The 14,503-nt window shown below is 32.0% G+C and overlaps 1 protein-coding gene across 8 annotated transcripts; it reads left to right on the forward strand.

Moving 5' to 3' along the window:
- The first annotated feature begins 1,504 nt into the window (after positions 1–1,504).
- Positions 1,505–8,338, forward strand: LOC105125791 (65-kDa microtubule-associated protein 6-like). Of its 8 annotated transcripts, none has more exons than XM_011026437.1 (13): positions 1,505–1,631; positions 2,226–2,347; positions 3,734–3,937; positions 4,803–5,069; positions 5,323–5,538; positions 5,615–5,770; positions 5,846–6,005; positions 6,107–6,258; positions 6,506–6,593; positions 6,712–6,785; positions 6,898–6,972; positions 7,225–7,573; positions 7,882–8,338. In XM_011026437.1, the coding sequence occupies exons 2-12, from the start codon at positions 2,273–2,275 to the stop codon at positions 7,558–7,560; spliced, it is 1,803 nt and encodes a 600-aa protein (XP_011024739.1). In that variant the 5' UTR covers positions 1,505–1,631; positions 2,226–2,272; the 3' UTR covers positions 7,561–7,573; positions 7,882–8,338. The 8 variants fall into 8 exon arrangements, with proteins under 8 accessions (XP_011024739.1, XP_011024755.1, XP_011024765.1 ...); XM_011026453.1 differs by having other exon boundaries at positions 1,520–1,609; XM_011026463.1 differs by lacking the exon at positions 1,505–1,631 and adding an exon at positions 3,006–3,155 and having other exon boundaries at positions 1,773–2,347.
- The last annotated feature ends 6,165 nt before the right edge of the window (positions 8,339–14,503 follow it).

Genomic DNA, 14,503 nt, shown 5'->3' on the forward strand with positions numbered 1-14,503 from the left:
ATATATATATATAACGCTTATTATTACCCCTTGAATCTTGATCTTAATAGGTACAATATATTTTTCTATTTTTTAATTCTACGGATTAATAAACTTCGAAGATCGATTTGTTTAATCGCGGAAAAAATGTATTTAAAACATGCATAACGATGAAAAAACGTAAAATTTTTATTGCTTCTACGTCCTGTAAGGTAGAAAACAAAAACACAGGTGAAGTGTCACCATCTTCCACCAAAACACAGAAACGCTTGTTTGTGCAGGGCCATTCATACTCGTTTCCCCTTTATCCATGCACAGCCTTCACCACTTCCAAGCTATGGGTTTGATCTTCTCAGGTCACGAAGAAAAATAATTCATTATCTCGTTTAATCTTGAGAATAGTTGTTTTATTTTATTTGTTTCCAAGGTTTTTTAATTTTAAAAAAGCATACTTTATTGCGAAATATAACAATTTAATATAATAAGTTGATTATTTCTATGGCCCGAACACAATATGTTTTCTCCACTCACGAAACTAAAAAATTAAAATTAATAAACCGAGAAAAATAATTAGATGGATTTAATCTTTTGTTGTTGAAATTGATGAGACTTTTTTTTTATAAAAAAATCCATCCATTTTATTATGCTTGTGCTCACGTACCCTAGACAAAAACAAGGGTATCTTCCCATTCCTTGCACGTCCTCTCCTGTAAAGCCCATCAAGCACCTTTTTTATAGAAAATATTTTCATAAAAAACAATTAAATAAAGTGGAATTAAAATTTGAACAGTCATCCTTGTGAGTGAGTGATGCTGACTGCTGAGGCATCTTTGTATTTGATGTTTTGCGTGAGTGCGAGCTTGATATTTCAGTTTAAAACATGTTTTTTAAATTTCTTTTAAAACTGTTTTTAATCTAACAAAAATATAAAATTGTTTTTTTTAATGCTCTTCTATAACATGCTGATATAAAAAAATTATTTTATTTATTTATTAAAAATCACTTTACTATTAAACACATACTTAGAAATAATAATGAATATTTATAAGTTGAATTTCTTGATATGCTATCCATCAAATAAAAAATTTAAATATATATATAAAACTAGATTCGATAGGATTCAAATCAAATTTAATAATACATATACTTTTTTTTTTTAAGTTTTATATTTTTTTTTGTAATACTTTAAAATTATTTTATGTGTTATTATTAAAATACTTTAAAAATAAAATTAACCACATCCCCAGTCTTCTATTCATATTTCATATCATTTGACATCAAGACAACTACCGGAGCCAGTGCTGAACAACAAGAAATTAGCACCGTCCCCACCACGCATCCTTCTCTACGTAAAGTCAACCGTAAGTCTCAAGTGGACCGTGTAAACCACGCTCTATCTTCTCGAGATCTGTTACAAAAAGAAGAGAATACCCACTAATTTTTTGTACAGTAGTAATTTGTGACGTATTTGTAATAATATTAATTAAATTATTCAACTCAAAGTCCTCTCTCTCTCTCACTCTCTCTCACTACCTACTTACTGTCGTCACTCCTTTGTTAGGAAAAGAAAAGAGAGGAGCGAGAGAGGAACCCAGCACTGCAAGTGAACATATTTTTGGAAGCTGCTAATGTGCGCCAGATACCTTTCTTGTGTCAGTCGGTCTCTCTTTTTAAGCTACCCTAGCTTTTCATGACCTGCTTCTGTTGTGGTTTTTTGTTTTTCTTTACTGATTGGCGCATTATAGCCTTACCTCCACTAAAATTACATATCTTTCACTTGGGGACAGGCCCTTTTATTTTTTCTTTCTTATTGTTATTAATTATAATAATAATCTCTTTTCTTTGCTTAATTGCCAATCATTAATCTTCTTTCTCCTGAATAAGCTTTTACCCTCTCAAGATCCTCTTGGTCTCTTGCTTCCCCTTTTTTTTTTTGGTTCTTTCTAATTTTGAAAAGAAAAGGGAAGAGTTTTAAAGGGAGCTAGGCTGGGGTTGCTAGAGGTTTTAGATCTGCGGAAGCTAAGGTTGTTTGAGGCAATGTCTCTTGGTTTCTTGGTTTCCTTTTGACTATCTAAGTAAACCCACTTGCATCTTTCTACTCCTAAATTTTCTTGGGTTTTTTTAGGGTCTTGACTTCTTGGCCCCTCTTCTTCAGAGAAGCTGTAGTGTTTGGGTTCCTTTTGTTTTTGGTGGCAATAAAGTCTCTTCTTGGGTACTCACTCTGCATTTCTTGCTTGAATTCATAGGAAGATAGAGAGAGGGGCTACTCGGTAAGTGGTAAACGTTTGTAGAAATGCTGACCATTGGGAGTCCTACTACCAGTTTGTTTACAAGCACTAGCTGCAATACTTTGCTCAGAGAGCTTCAGGTCTTTTTCTTTAACCCTTCTTTACCTTTCTCTCTCCGTCTTCTTCCTTTTCTATCTGAGTTTTTTCTTGTTTTTGTTCGCAAAATATGGTGTCTGGGAAGAGAAACAAATGGGGGTTTCCTTTTCTTTTCTCGGAAATTTACTTTACAACTTGTAATGATGGGTTTTCGAGAAAGTTTTTAGTGTTTTTTCCTGATAAAAAAGATGGAGCATTCATTGTTTCTTTTACTAGTGTGTATCATAAAGGGTCTATTAGGGCTCAGAATTAGGCCTCTTTTGGGCTCTTTCAAGAAGCAACAGTGATCTGCTCCCTAGAGTTTAGAAATTAGAAGTCCCTTTTCTTAAAAAATCAGAGTACTATGTCATTTGTGCAGACATTTAATTATGTAACTTTTCTCCTACGCTTTAAAATTATTTTTTTGGTAATATTTTTGGTTATTTTTCTACAGATTTTGTTGTCTATTATTCTCATGTTTGATTGGTTCTGTGGGTTGCATTGATGTGTGCGTGTTATTTAGTTTCTTGTATTGATGTTTCCCTAATTCATCTGTTGTGTTTACTGGGTCTTGAAATTAACTGGGCCATACGTAAATGTTGTTGGATTAATGAAACCTCAATTGCTTTTTTTTTTTCATTAATGAAATTTTGATTTTTTTAGAGATGCGCATGCGAGGCCGGGTGACACATGATTACGGGCTATTGATTTTTTTTTTTTGGGTGGGAGTGGAGTATGGGACACTTCTATTCTGTGAGCTTTTACTAGCTGCTTCCATAGAAGAATTGTTCACAGTGAGGTTTTGGGGTTACAGTTAAGTTCTAATGTGTTCATTTAGACATTCAGGAAATCTGCTATAACCCCATTCAACTTCTACGGATTCCACTGAAAGTTGCCATTTACCGAATATACTTATGTAACGAATAATACTTTGTGGGAAGGCGAGTTTGATGCTTTTGGTTGAATTGGATCAAGTAATTGCATTGTAATTTGTTTTTTTTTTTTTTTTTTGGGGGGGGTGTGGATTTTGTGAAAATTGATGCGTTGTTTGTCTGTCTAGCATGTTTTGTTTTTCTTGATGAGAAATAGTAGTTCAGGGTGGGCGAGTTGGTTGCCTGTGTCATGGTCTATAAATTTTTTAACTGGGTTCCTTGAATTTAGTTGCTTGAAGGGAGATTTGTTGTTCTTCTCTGAAGCTTGTCACTTGCCTGTTTCTGTATCACAATAGCAAAAAGAAAAAGAAAACAAAGGAATATTTCTGACAGTCAAGTGGCTTTCTTATTTTTTGTTTTACCATAGAAGAAACTCCACCTTCACATTTCCCCAAAAGAAAAAAAAGAGGTGCAACTTCCATTTCAGTTGATTTACTGGCTTTATTGTTCTCTAAGCAGCAAATATGGACTGACATTGGCGAGAGTGAAGCAGAAAAGGACCGCATGCTACTGGAGTTGGAGAGAGAATGTCTGGAAGTTTACCGGAGAAAGGTCGAGGATGCTGCCAATTCCAAAGCACGACTTCATCAGTCTGTTGCAGCTAAGGAAGCTGAACTTGCAACACTTATGGCTGCTCTTGGAGAGCTTAGCGTTCATTCTCCGGTAAAGATTTCACTAAATTAAGTTTTCATGGTTGTTGTATGTTAATTTTGCTACCCTTCTATTCAATATCAACTTGCACATCACTTGAATTATTGCTCTGCTCAGTATTCAATTGTCTTCGCAATTGATTTACTACAGCTTTGTACACTTATTTATGTTGAACAAGGTGGCTGCATTTGCAAGCTTCTCTTCCCAAGCAGACCTAACTGTGTACTGCTTTGCTGTAATTACTTTCAATGATCCTTCTTAGATAGTTTATAAGGGTTGCAGGGGACCAAAGCTTTACTTAGCCAAAGAGGTTCATCTATATTACTCATCCCATATCCACAGTCATTATTAGTCTATCTGAACCTTAGGTTACCAAGAAGAACTGCAGTAATACCAACTTTTATGTAAAAAGAAATTGCTAACATGACAGAGTATGTACAAATATAAGTTTTTATCATCCATTCAATCTGTTACATTAGTATTGCAGCACCAACCAGTGGATAGAGATGACTTTTTTCCAAAAACAAAAAAGAACATTTCATCACATCATGCATTCATCTCTTCCCAATAATATTTTCTTTTATCTAAAAAAAGAGAAATGTATTTTTCCATCTCTCTATTCCCTCCATTATCATTTGCAATTTTCTAGTTTTTTATCTGAGAAATTTTAGCATAGGAGGTTTATCTTCGCCCTGTAGTTGGCTTACAGGTGTGCTCGTGTCAGTGAACATGTGCTATTTGTCTGCATGTACTGCAAGTTTTGACACTGAAGCAAACTAGGAAGCATCTTAGAAGGTCCTTATGACCATTTTTTGAGAGTGAAATGCATCCTCTGTTGATCACTTGTTCACCTGACTCATTGTGAAAAAAATTTCAGATTCAGACAGATAAGAGGACTAGATCATTGAAGGAAAAACTTGCATCTGTTACACCAGTTGTAGAAGATCTGAGGATGAAGAAAGAAGAACGGATAAAGCAATTTGCAGAGATTAAGGCACAAATTGAAAAAATCAGCAGTGAGATTTCTGAATATAATAATCTCAACAATACTCTGGTGACAAATTTAACTCTAGATGAGCAGGATTTGTCGTTAAGAAAGCTTAGTGAATATCAAACACATCTTCGCAGCCTTCAAAAAGAGAAGGTATGCTAATTGAAGTATGAAATGATTATGAACTTCTAATTGCTTGATAACACTATTATGCCCCATGATTTATGTCTCGTGTCCCGCAGCATATTTACATAATGGAAAAGGTTGTTAATCATCACAACCTTTTGTATGCTTGTGTAGAATCTTGCTGGTGTCTTTGATATCTAGGACACTTGTGAAATGAAATCATTGTAAGATGCCATCACACTTTGATAATTCAAGAACATACTTTGATCTGTTTTTGCAGTCTGACCGCCTTCAAAAGGTCTTTGAATATGTGAATGAGGTGCATTCTCTATGTGGTGTGCTTGGGTTAGATTTTGGCAAGACGGTAAGTGGAGTACATCCAAGCTTGCATGGAACCCAACAGGAACAATCCACAAATATAAGCAACAGCACGCTGGAAGGTCTAGAACAGGCCATTCGCATGTTGAAATTGGAAAGAAAAGCTCGAATGCAAAAGGTAATGCACATACATCCATTTTTCAGTATCTAATCTTCTTATACTGGACTAAGTGAAGAACTGTTCGAAAGTGCAGCTGAAAGATGTTGCGGCATCGTTATTTGAACTTTGGAATTTGATGGACTCTCCCACAGAAGAGAAAAACAAGTTTTCTAGAATTACTTCTGTTCTTGGATTTGCTGAATCTGAAATCATAGAACCAGGTGTTCTATCAGCAGAGATAATTCAACAGGTTTGACATTTTCTTAATTTGTTATTTATTCTCAATGAGAAAGTAGATCCTTGAATTTACTTGTTCTTTTGGCAGGCTTCAACAGAAGTGGAGAGGCTCACTAAGTTAAAAGCAAGCAGAATGAAAGAACTAGTAATGAAAAGGAGATCAGATTTGGAGGATGTATGCAAAATGACTCATATAGAACCTGATACAAGTACTAATCCTGAGAAATCCACTGCATTGATAGATTCTGGTACATTTGTTCTTGTTTTCTCAGGTTATTTTTATTGGTCAATTATTTATTTAACATGTGGCAAAGAATGTTGATTATTAAACCTTGCTGTTTTTGTACAGGTTTGGTGGATCCTTCTGAACTTTTGGCAAACATCGAAGCCCAGATAGTCAGAGCTAAAGAGGAAGCCTTGAGCCGAAAAGAAATTATGGATAGGATAGATCGATGGCTTTCTGCATGTGAAGAGGAAAATTGGCTTGAAGACTATAATCAAGTATGCAAGGATTTTTCCTTTTCACTTCCTGTATTCATTTGTTAATTGTGCATATTTTGGTTTTCATGTTTGTTGTCCTCTAGCTGTCTTGCTTGGCAGCATGGCTTCGGAACAGATAGTGGTCCCCTTACTATCCTTGTAGCTATAATTTTCTTGAATAACGATGCATAGTAGCTGTCAGTTTGATTCAAATTAATGAACCATGAGTAAATCTATAGGCATTAAGAGATCTATTTTTAAATTTCAGGACACTAACAGGTACAATGCTGGAAGAGGTGCACATCTCAACCTTAAACGTGCAGAACGAGCTCGAGTGACCATAAGCAAAATTTCAGGTGCTGGTTTCTTTGATTATGCTTATGCAACTGCTTGTCTGAATCTGTAGCTATTTCTTTGATTATGCAACTGCTTGTCTGAATCTGTAGCTTTTCTGAGCCAATGTACTCTTTGCAGCAATGGTTGACAATCTGATACTCAAAACCCTAGCTTGGGAGGATGAAAAGAAGATGTTATTTCTGTATGACGGGGTGGGTATTTTATTCAGAGTGCCTCTCTCTCTCTCTCTCTATTCATACACGTGCATGCGTGCGCATTCAGTGGCTTTTTTCTCACATAAAATTGTCCTTTTGTTCTCTGCAGGTTAGATTGGTCTCTATACTGGAGGATTACAAACTGACCAGACAACAGAGAGAAGAGGAGAAAAGGAGATATAGGGTAATTAATCTGTGACATGTTGATAAATAAATGGCGTTGTGTAATTCCATGGTGCTTCACACACTAAATGATTTCATAAATGGAAGACATGACGAGCGGTTTTTTCTTGCTATTTTGACCTGTACCCTGTCTCCTGTTATCTAGAAAAGATTAACCATTTAGATTGACCCTAAAATATGTTCTCATCAAATCGCTATTTTCTGAAATCATCCAGCAGTGAATTTGTTGACAGTTGATTGTCTAATTTCACAGGACCAAAAGAAGCTCCAAGATCTACTGCAAACAGAGAAGGAAGCCATGTATGGGTCTAAACCCAGTCCACGGAAAACTAACAGTTTTAGGAAACCAAATGGTTATCGTGCAAATGGAAATGGTTCTATGACTCCCACACCTCGTAGGAACTCATTTGGAGGTGCAACTCCTGAACTTCTCACTCCTCGATCCTATTCTGGACGTCAAAATGGCTATTTCAAGGAAATGAGAAGGCTGTCTACTGCACCGTTGAACTTTGTTGCCATATCAAAAGAGGAAACGATGTCATTTGCATCTGTTTGTGGTTCTGAGCCTGGCTCTCCTCCGCAGGGTTAAGTGATTTGGAATGGTATGCTTTGCTTTCTCTTTAGCCTTGCCCTCTGCCTTTTTTTTTGGTTTTTACTCTTGTGCTATTATCCTCTGTGTCAACCTGATATGGATTATAGACAATTGATGGAAAAGAAAAGGTACATTAGCATGATTTTTATAAAAATGATGAACGCTGGCTCATCTGTTGTGCAAGGCAAAAAGGGAACTTTTAGTCTTGCTGTGTCCAAATTACAATGTTTTTTCTTGACTGAAAATTCCATTTGCTAGTTGAGTTTCCTCTTCACCTTAGTTGATCACACCATTAATTCTATGATAGTTGTCATGCAGGAACATGTGACCTTGTAGAAGTTTGATGATCGAAAACTTCAATTATAGCTGTGGAACTTTGTGAATATGAAACAGATGTACACTAGTGTATGATTGTGATCATTGTTAGGGGTTCTTGGAGAGTGGTTACTGATGTTGAGGAGTCCACTGGTATGCTATTTTCTCTGAAGAATATCAGCTTGTGGAAGGGGTGACCAACACTGGTAGATACTAGTTTGGAAACATCAGCTCTCGTTCAACAATACAGGCATTATGTTAGTTTCGTGATAGTACTGACCATGTTTTGTGGGTTTTGCTTGTGCTTTGCGAATGTGTATATTATGGATTCCAGTGTGATTGTCTATCATTTGATGTTTAGGAACCTTGGTATATTTGGAGAATGCATATTTTAGAAACTGTGGTGCGATAGGTTGACAAGGAATAAATGTTTTGACTTCGTTGAAGTTTGTCTTTCTTTTGTGGAGTTCGTTCAGTTGGCTGTTCTTCACAATACTTTATGTACTTTTAACCTCTGCCTCTCTGCAGCTTGTTGCTTTAGTCGTTGTAAATTGTGTGACACAAGCTTATAGGGTCACACTGTCATCGGGATGAAAAAGCTTGCATAGGATCCGTTCTCATAGTTCGAACTCTGAAGTTGATGAAGGTGTTAGTTGTACCAAGAAGATGGTCTGGCATTTCCTATTGCAAATGCCTAGCGTGTTTTGCGTCTGTTTCATCCTCCATGAGCGTTATCTACTGTGCCGTTTCTTTTGCTGCTATGAACTAGAGGGTGACAATGATTTGTCACTGAGTGTTTAATCATGCACATAATCTGCGAGTGACACGGGCAGAGTATGATATCGGAATGTCTCCGATCTTGGTAGCTGAATGCATGCCAGTGAAAAATGCTCTGCAAGAGGACAAGTGGGACAATGCTGTTAGTAATAAACATGGACAAGCTCCAAGTACACAATGGAACGCCACATACGAATCAGTGCCGATACGAAAATTTTCTGATTAGCAAGGACAAAATAAAGCTGTAAATGTAAATGGGGCCACCGTCTTCGGTAGGGATGGCGATGGAGCAGTACGGGTCCTCTTTCTAATTTTTTTATTTTTTTTATGCATCCGCGCGTGACCTAGTAAGGTTTTAACCATCACTTGCATCCAATCTGCACGCGGTCCAATTGGATGAAAAACATTTTCCATCCGCCAGGTGTCCCCTGAATATCCAAAATGACCTGGGAGTTTTTTTTAATTTAAAAATTTATTAAGTTTTTAAAAAATTACAGCTTGGGTCAATATAAATTCTCAAATTGGATAAAAAAAAGAAACCAAACTATTCTTATTTTAAGATATAAAAATACCAAACTACCCTAGGTAAACTCTACAGAAGGCATAAGAGATTCTCTCTTTCAAACATAATGTCTCTTTTTAAACAAATCTAGTATTTTTAATTGATTGGAGTTGTTAGAATCTCTCTTTTCTTCTTGAAAAGCAATTAGTTATGTTATTTTAAAAACCTGAAAAAACCTCAAATTAAAATCAGGAAGAATCCTATTTTTTTAATCTTCGCCAATTCATTGGTGAAAGAAAATCGATTCCTCAAATTAAAACTCAGGAAGAATCCTATTTTTTTAATCTTTGCCAATTCATTGGTGAAAGAAAATCGATTCCAAGCAAAACTCATAAATACTAATTTTATGAGGAAATTCAAGTATTTTTAGGGAGATTCTCTCAATTATCCATTTGATTCTTCAGAAATCTAGTACTTTCAGATAAATTCATAAAGTCTTGCAATACTTGATCAAGATCAAAGCATCATCACCGATCTGATAACAATAATGATGATTACGATAGAGATGATGCTTAAGCTTCCAAGGAGAACGCCAAGGGAGAGGAGAAGAAAGTGAAGTCGAGGAAGCCTAGGAAACCTAAGGTGATGGTAGCTGAAGCCGCCGCTAAAATTGATGCCGCCGATCTTGCTTTCCTTCTCTCTAACATATCGGTAGGTGCATGACCGTAACTTGGAATGATCTAGTTTATTTTGAGGAAAAGGTAATTTCAATTTTCTATTTTTGTAGGGGGCAAACGAGGTTCAGCAGGATTTTGAGCTCCCGAGAAAGTTTTCTGGATGTCAGGAATATATGGCCCAATAAAATTTTGAGAAGATAGTTGTACCCTGCTGCTTTTACATCAACGAGAGATTCAATAAACACAATATGGGGATTCTACATCGCCATAGATGGATTCATCATAAAGGAAGGAAGAAGCAGAACGGTAACGGGTTTTCGAAAGCCTAGAACTATCTCGCTAATTATGTATTAAGAGAAAACATCTCACACGCGCCCTAATGAGCTTGGATTTAGTCAGATATTAGTTGTGAGTTGTGATTTTGTCATCCCTAGTCATTCAGATCTCCATGAAAAAACACTTCCATGGTATTTGATTAATTATTAAGTATAGAAATAAAATGATTGTAAATAAGTTGTTTTGACAACTAAAAATTTTGAAAGAAAATTTATAATGATAAAGAACAGATTAACAATTTCCTTTTTCCAACCATGTTATTTCACTAAAATTTTCTATTAGTATAGATTAAGGAAAAAAATAAATAGAAATTAACCACCAAGAAAATCTCTCAATAAGTCATAGCTACTGTAGAAATATAGAAAGTAAGAACAATAAAATGATTCACAGACCAAATAGAAAGTAAGAAGAATAATTTTTTTATACATTCATGCAATCAAATAAATGTGAATTATGGATGTAAATAAATAAATAAATAATCATTAACAATATTTAAAGAAAATTAAAAAAACAAGAAATAAATTGAGATCAAAATATTTAATCTTGAAAGATGGATATTTATTTAGTTGTGTTTATTAAATTTATTTATTAAAATATTTTTTATTTAAACAAATGATTATAGAAATAGAGACACAAATTAAATTAATTGAATAAAAAAAAATAATGCAAGGCATTATCCAAAAATATTTCTTTTTTCAAAAATAAAGTTTCTCCATACAAAGAATAAAAAAAATTATAGATAAATTCAAAAAATACTTCAAATTTCAATACATAATTAAAAAAACAATTGCTATTTAAAAGAAACTTTCCAACAAAATAAAAGAGATAAAGGATATTAATTCAAATATAAATTATAAAAATTTAGAGAAAAAATCTAAAAACATCATTAATTTATTTATTTTTTTTAAATAAAGATTAGACGATACTGGCTCTGGCCTATTTTTTCAGGGGCGACGCGTGGCCCTATCCTAGGAGGCCCACACGATTGGATCCTTAATTTTTTTTGTTTGCAAATGGGGTCTTTTGTCCTGATTTTTTTTATAAAAAAAATAGATTAAAATCAGGACTTAAGTTTTTTAATTCAAAACTTCATTTTCAACCCATTTTTGACTAATAACACCTATAAAATACCTTGGAGCAGGAATAAACCTATATATCATCTCAACATATATAAAATAACTCAAATAAACCCGAATTCAAAAATCAACATGAGTTTAAATATGTTTTTTTTACGAGCTTTAAAGATAAAAAAAAATACTTAATATAAACTCCTTTGTTCAAATTGAACTATTTGATACAAATATGATCTGTTCTAGTAGCCTAAATTGATGTCAACGATGCTTTTCTCTTTTTACTACTACAGTTTGATGACTTCTCTCCCTTATTTTTTAGTTAGATACTAAAAAATAATAATAAAAATTATATTAAAATTAAATATAAAAAATATTGAGGCACTATAATTGTATAATTTTGGGTGATTTTTAAAGTTTAAAAACTAAAATGCATTTTTTATGAAACTTATAACACATCATTCATATTTAAGGCATTTTTTTTTATTTATGTTCTTGTTATTTTAATCTTATATTTTCATAAAAAAATAAAATTAATTAATTATCAATTAAAACTATATTACCAAAAATCCATTAATTACTAAATTAAAAAAACATAAAATTTTGCTTGAAAAGGAGAGCATAGTGAAAATCTATATGAGTAATATCGTTTGGTATTGTGATTGCAAGTGAAGTTCACTTGCAACTACAAATATTGTTATTTAATAATACTTCAAAAGTAGTTTTTTACTAATAAGGCCAGTATCAATTGTGGATACGCTACAGATTTTCAAGAAATAACTCTTTGTTGTTTCTTGTGCTGAGAAAATCCATGAACAGTGAGTACAACTCTAGTGTTCATGGGTTTTCTTCAATGAACAGTGGAGTTAGAGCATGGCTTCACTATTCCGGTTGGAGTAGTCTAGTTCAAAGTTAAAAATATATTAAACCAGATCTGATCCAATAAAATAAATAAATAATTTTTTATTTTTAATTGTATTTTATTTAAAAAAATAGTGTTAAACATTATTCAATAACATTATATAAATTAGACGGAGATCGCTTGATGATATAATATATATAGAATTTCATCTTAATCCCAATTTTATTTTTGATTATATTTTACTTGATATTGTTGCGCTCTTAAAAAATTTATAAAAATTACAGTCCTTGTCATATAAAAGTATTTACGTGATGAAATTGTATATAATTTAATAAAATAATAAAAAATATTCATGTAAAGTATTATTTATTTCATAATTAATAATAATAGTTAAATTTACAATATTTAAATTAAAAATTATCAATATTAACATATATTTTTTAAAATTATTTTACAACCTCAATTTAAAAAATATTTTTAACTAATGATTATAGAAATAGATACACAAAATATTTCTTTTTTCAAAAATAAAGTTTCTTCATACAAAAAATAAAAAAAATTATAGATAAATTCAAAAAAAACTTCGAATTTCAATACATAATTAAAAAAAACAATTGTTATTTAAAAGAAACTTTCCAACAAAATAAAAAAAGACAAGGGATATTAATTCAAATATAAATTATAAAACTTTAGAGAAAAAATCTAAAAAAATCATTAATTTATTTAAAAAAAAAACAAAGATTAGACGATACTGGGTCTAGCCTATTTTTTCAGGGGTGACACGTGGCCCTGTCCTAGAAGGCCCACACGATTGGATCCTTAATGTTTTTTATTTGCAAATGGCTTCTTTTGTCCTGATTTTTTTTAAAAAAACCATATTAAAATTAGAACTTAAGTTTTTTTATCTAGAATTTCATTTTCAACCCATTTTTTACAAATAACACCTATAAAATATTGTCGGAGCAGTAATAAACCTATATATCATCTCAACATGCATAAAATAACTCAAATAAACTCGAGTCCAAAAATCAACATGAGTTTAGATATGTTTTTTTTATGAGCTTTAAAGATAAAAAAAATACTTAATATAAACTTCCTTGTTCAAATTGAACTATTTGACACAAATATGATCTATTTTAGTAGCCTAAATCGATGTCAACGATACTTTTTTTTTTTTATTGTTATAGTCTAATGACCTCTCTCTCTTATCTTTTAGTTAGAGACTAAAAAATAATAAAAATTAAATTTTATATTAAAATTAAATTTAAAAAATATTGAGATACTATAATTATATATTTTTGGGTGATTTTTAAAGTTTAAAAACTAAAATGCATTTTTTTATGAAACTTATAACACATCATTCATATTTAATGCATTTTTTATATTTGCTATTGTTATTTTAATCTCATATTTTCATAAAAAATTAAAATTAATTAATTATCAATTAAAACTATATTACCAAAAAACCATTAATTACTAAATTAAAAAAATATAAAATTTTGCTTGAAAAGTAGAGCATAGTGAAAATCCGCGCAAATAATATCATTTGGTATTGTGATTGTACGTGAGGTTCACTCGCACCCACAAATATTGTTATTTGATAATACTTCAAAATCAATTTTTTACTAATGAGGCCTCCATCAATTGTGGATGCGCCACAAGTTTTCAAGAAGCGGCTTCTTGTTATTTTTTTGCTGAGAAAACCCATGAACAGTGGAGTACTGCTCCAATGTTCATGGGTTTTCTTCAATGAACAATGGAGTTAGAGCAGGACTCCACTGTTCTGGTTGAAGTGGTCTAGTTCAAAGTTAAAAATACATTAAACTAGATTCGATCCAATAAAATCAAAATATATATTTTTATTTTTAATTGTATTTTATTCAAAAAACTAATATTAAATATTATTTAATGACATTACATAAATCAAACGAAGATCGCTTGATGACATAATATTTATAGAATTTTATTCTAATTCCAATTTTATTCTTGATTATATTTTACTTGATAATGTTATGCTCTTAAGAAATTTATGAAAATTATAATCCTTGTCGCATGGAAGTATTTACGTGATGAAATTGTATATAGTTTAATAAAATAATAAAATAATATTTTATGTAAAGTATTATTTATTTTATAATGTAATAGCGGTAGTTAAATATATAATATTTCAATTAAAAATCATCAATATTAATATATATTTTTTTAGTTATTTTTTAACTAAACATATTAAATTAATTTTTATATAAACTTAATTTCAATTTTAATTTTAATTTTAATTAAATATATATTTTTCCAAACAAGCCGAATTAAAAATATTTAACAAATACATTCCCTCCGCAGCTAAAAATAATTAATTAATACATTGCTAAACACAGCTTTAGTACGGCTACTTTTTGCTGCC

This window comes from Populus euphratica, unplaced genomic scaffold, assembly GCF_000495115.2.
Source record: "Populus euphratica unplaced genomic scaffold, PopEup_1.0 scaffold1.1, whole genome shotgun sequence".
Lineage (NCBI taxonomy): Eukaryota > Viridiplantae > Streptophyta > Magnoliopsida > Malpighiales > Salicaceae > Populus > Populus euphratica.

Bases quoted from the DNA above. Each gene is read 5' to 3' on its own strand.
- LOC105125791 (XM_011026437.1), top strand. From the start codon at position 2,273: ATGCTGACCATTGGGAGTCCTACTACCAGTTTGTTTACAAGCACTAGC. The intron at 2,348-3,733 runs GTCTTTTTCTTT...TTCTCTAAGCAG, and splicing joins CTTTGCTCAGAGAGCTTCAG to CAAATATGGACTGACATTGG. The intron at 6,594-6,711 runs GTGCTGGTTTCT...TACTCTTTGCAG, and splicing joins GACCATAAGCAAAATTTCAG to CAATGGTTGACAATCTGATA.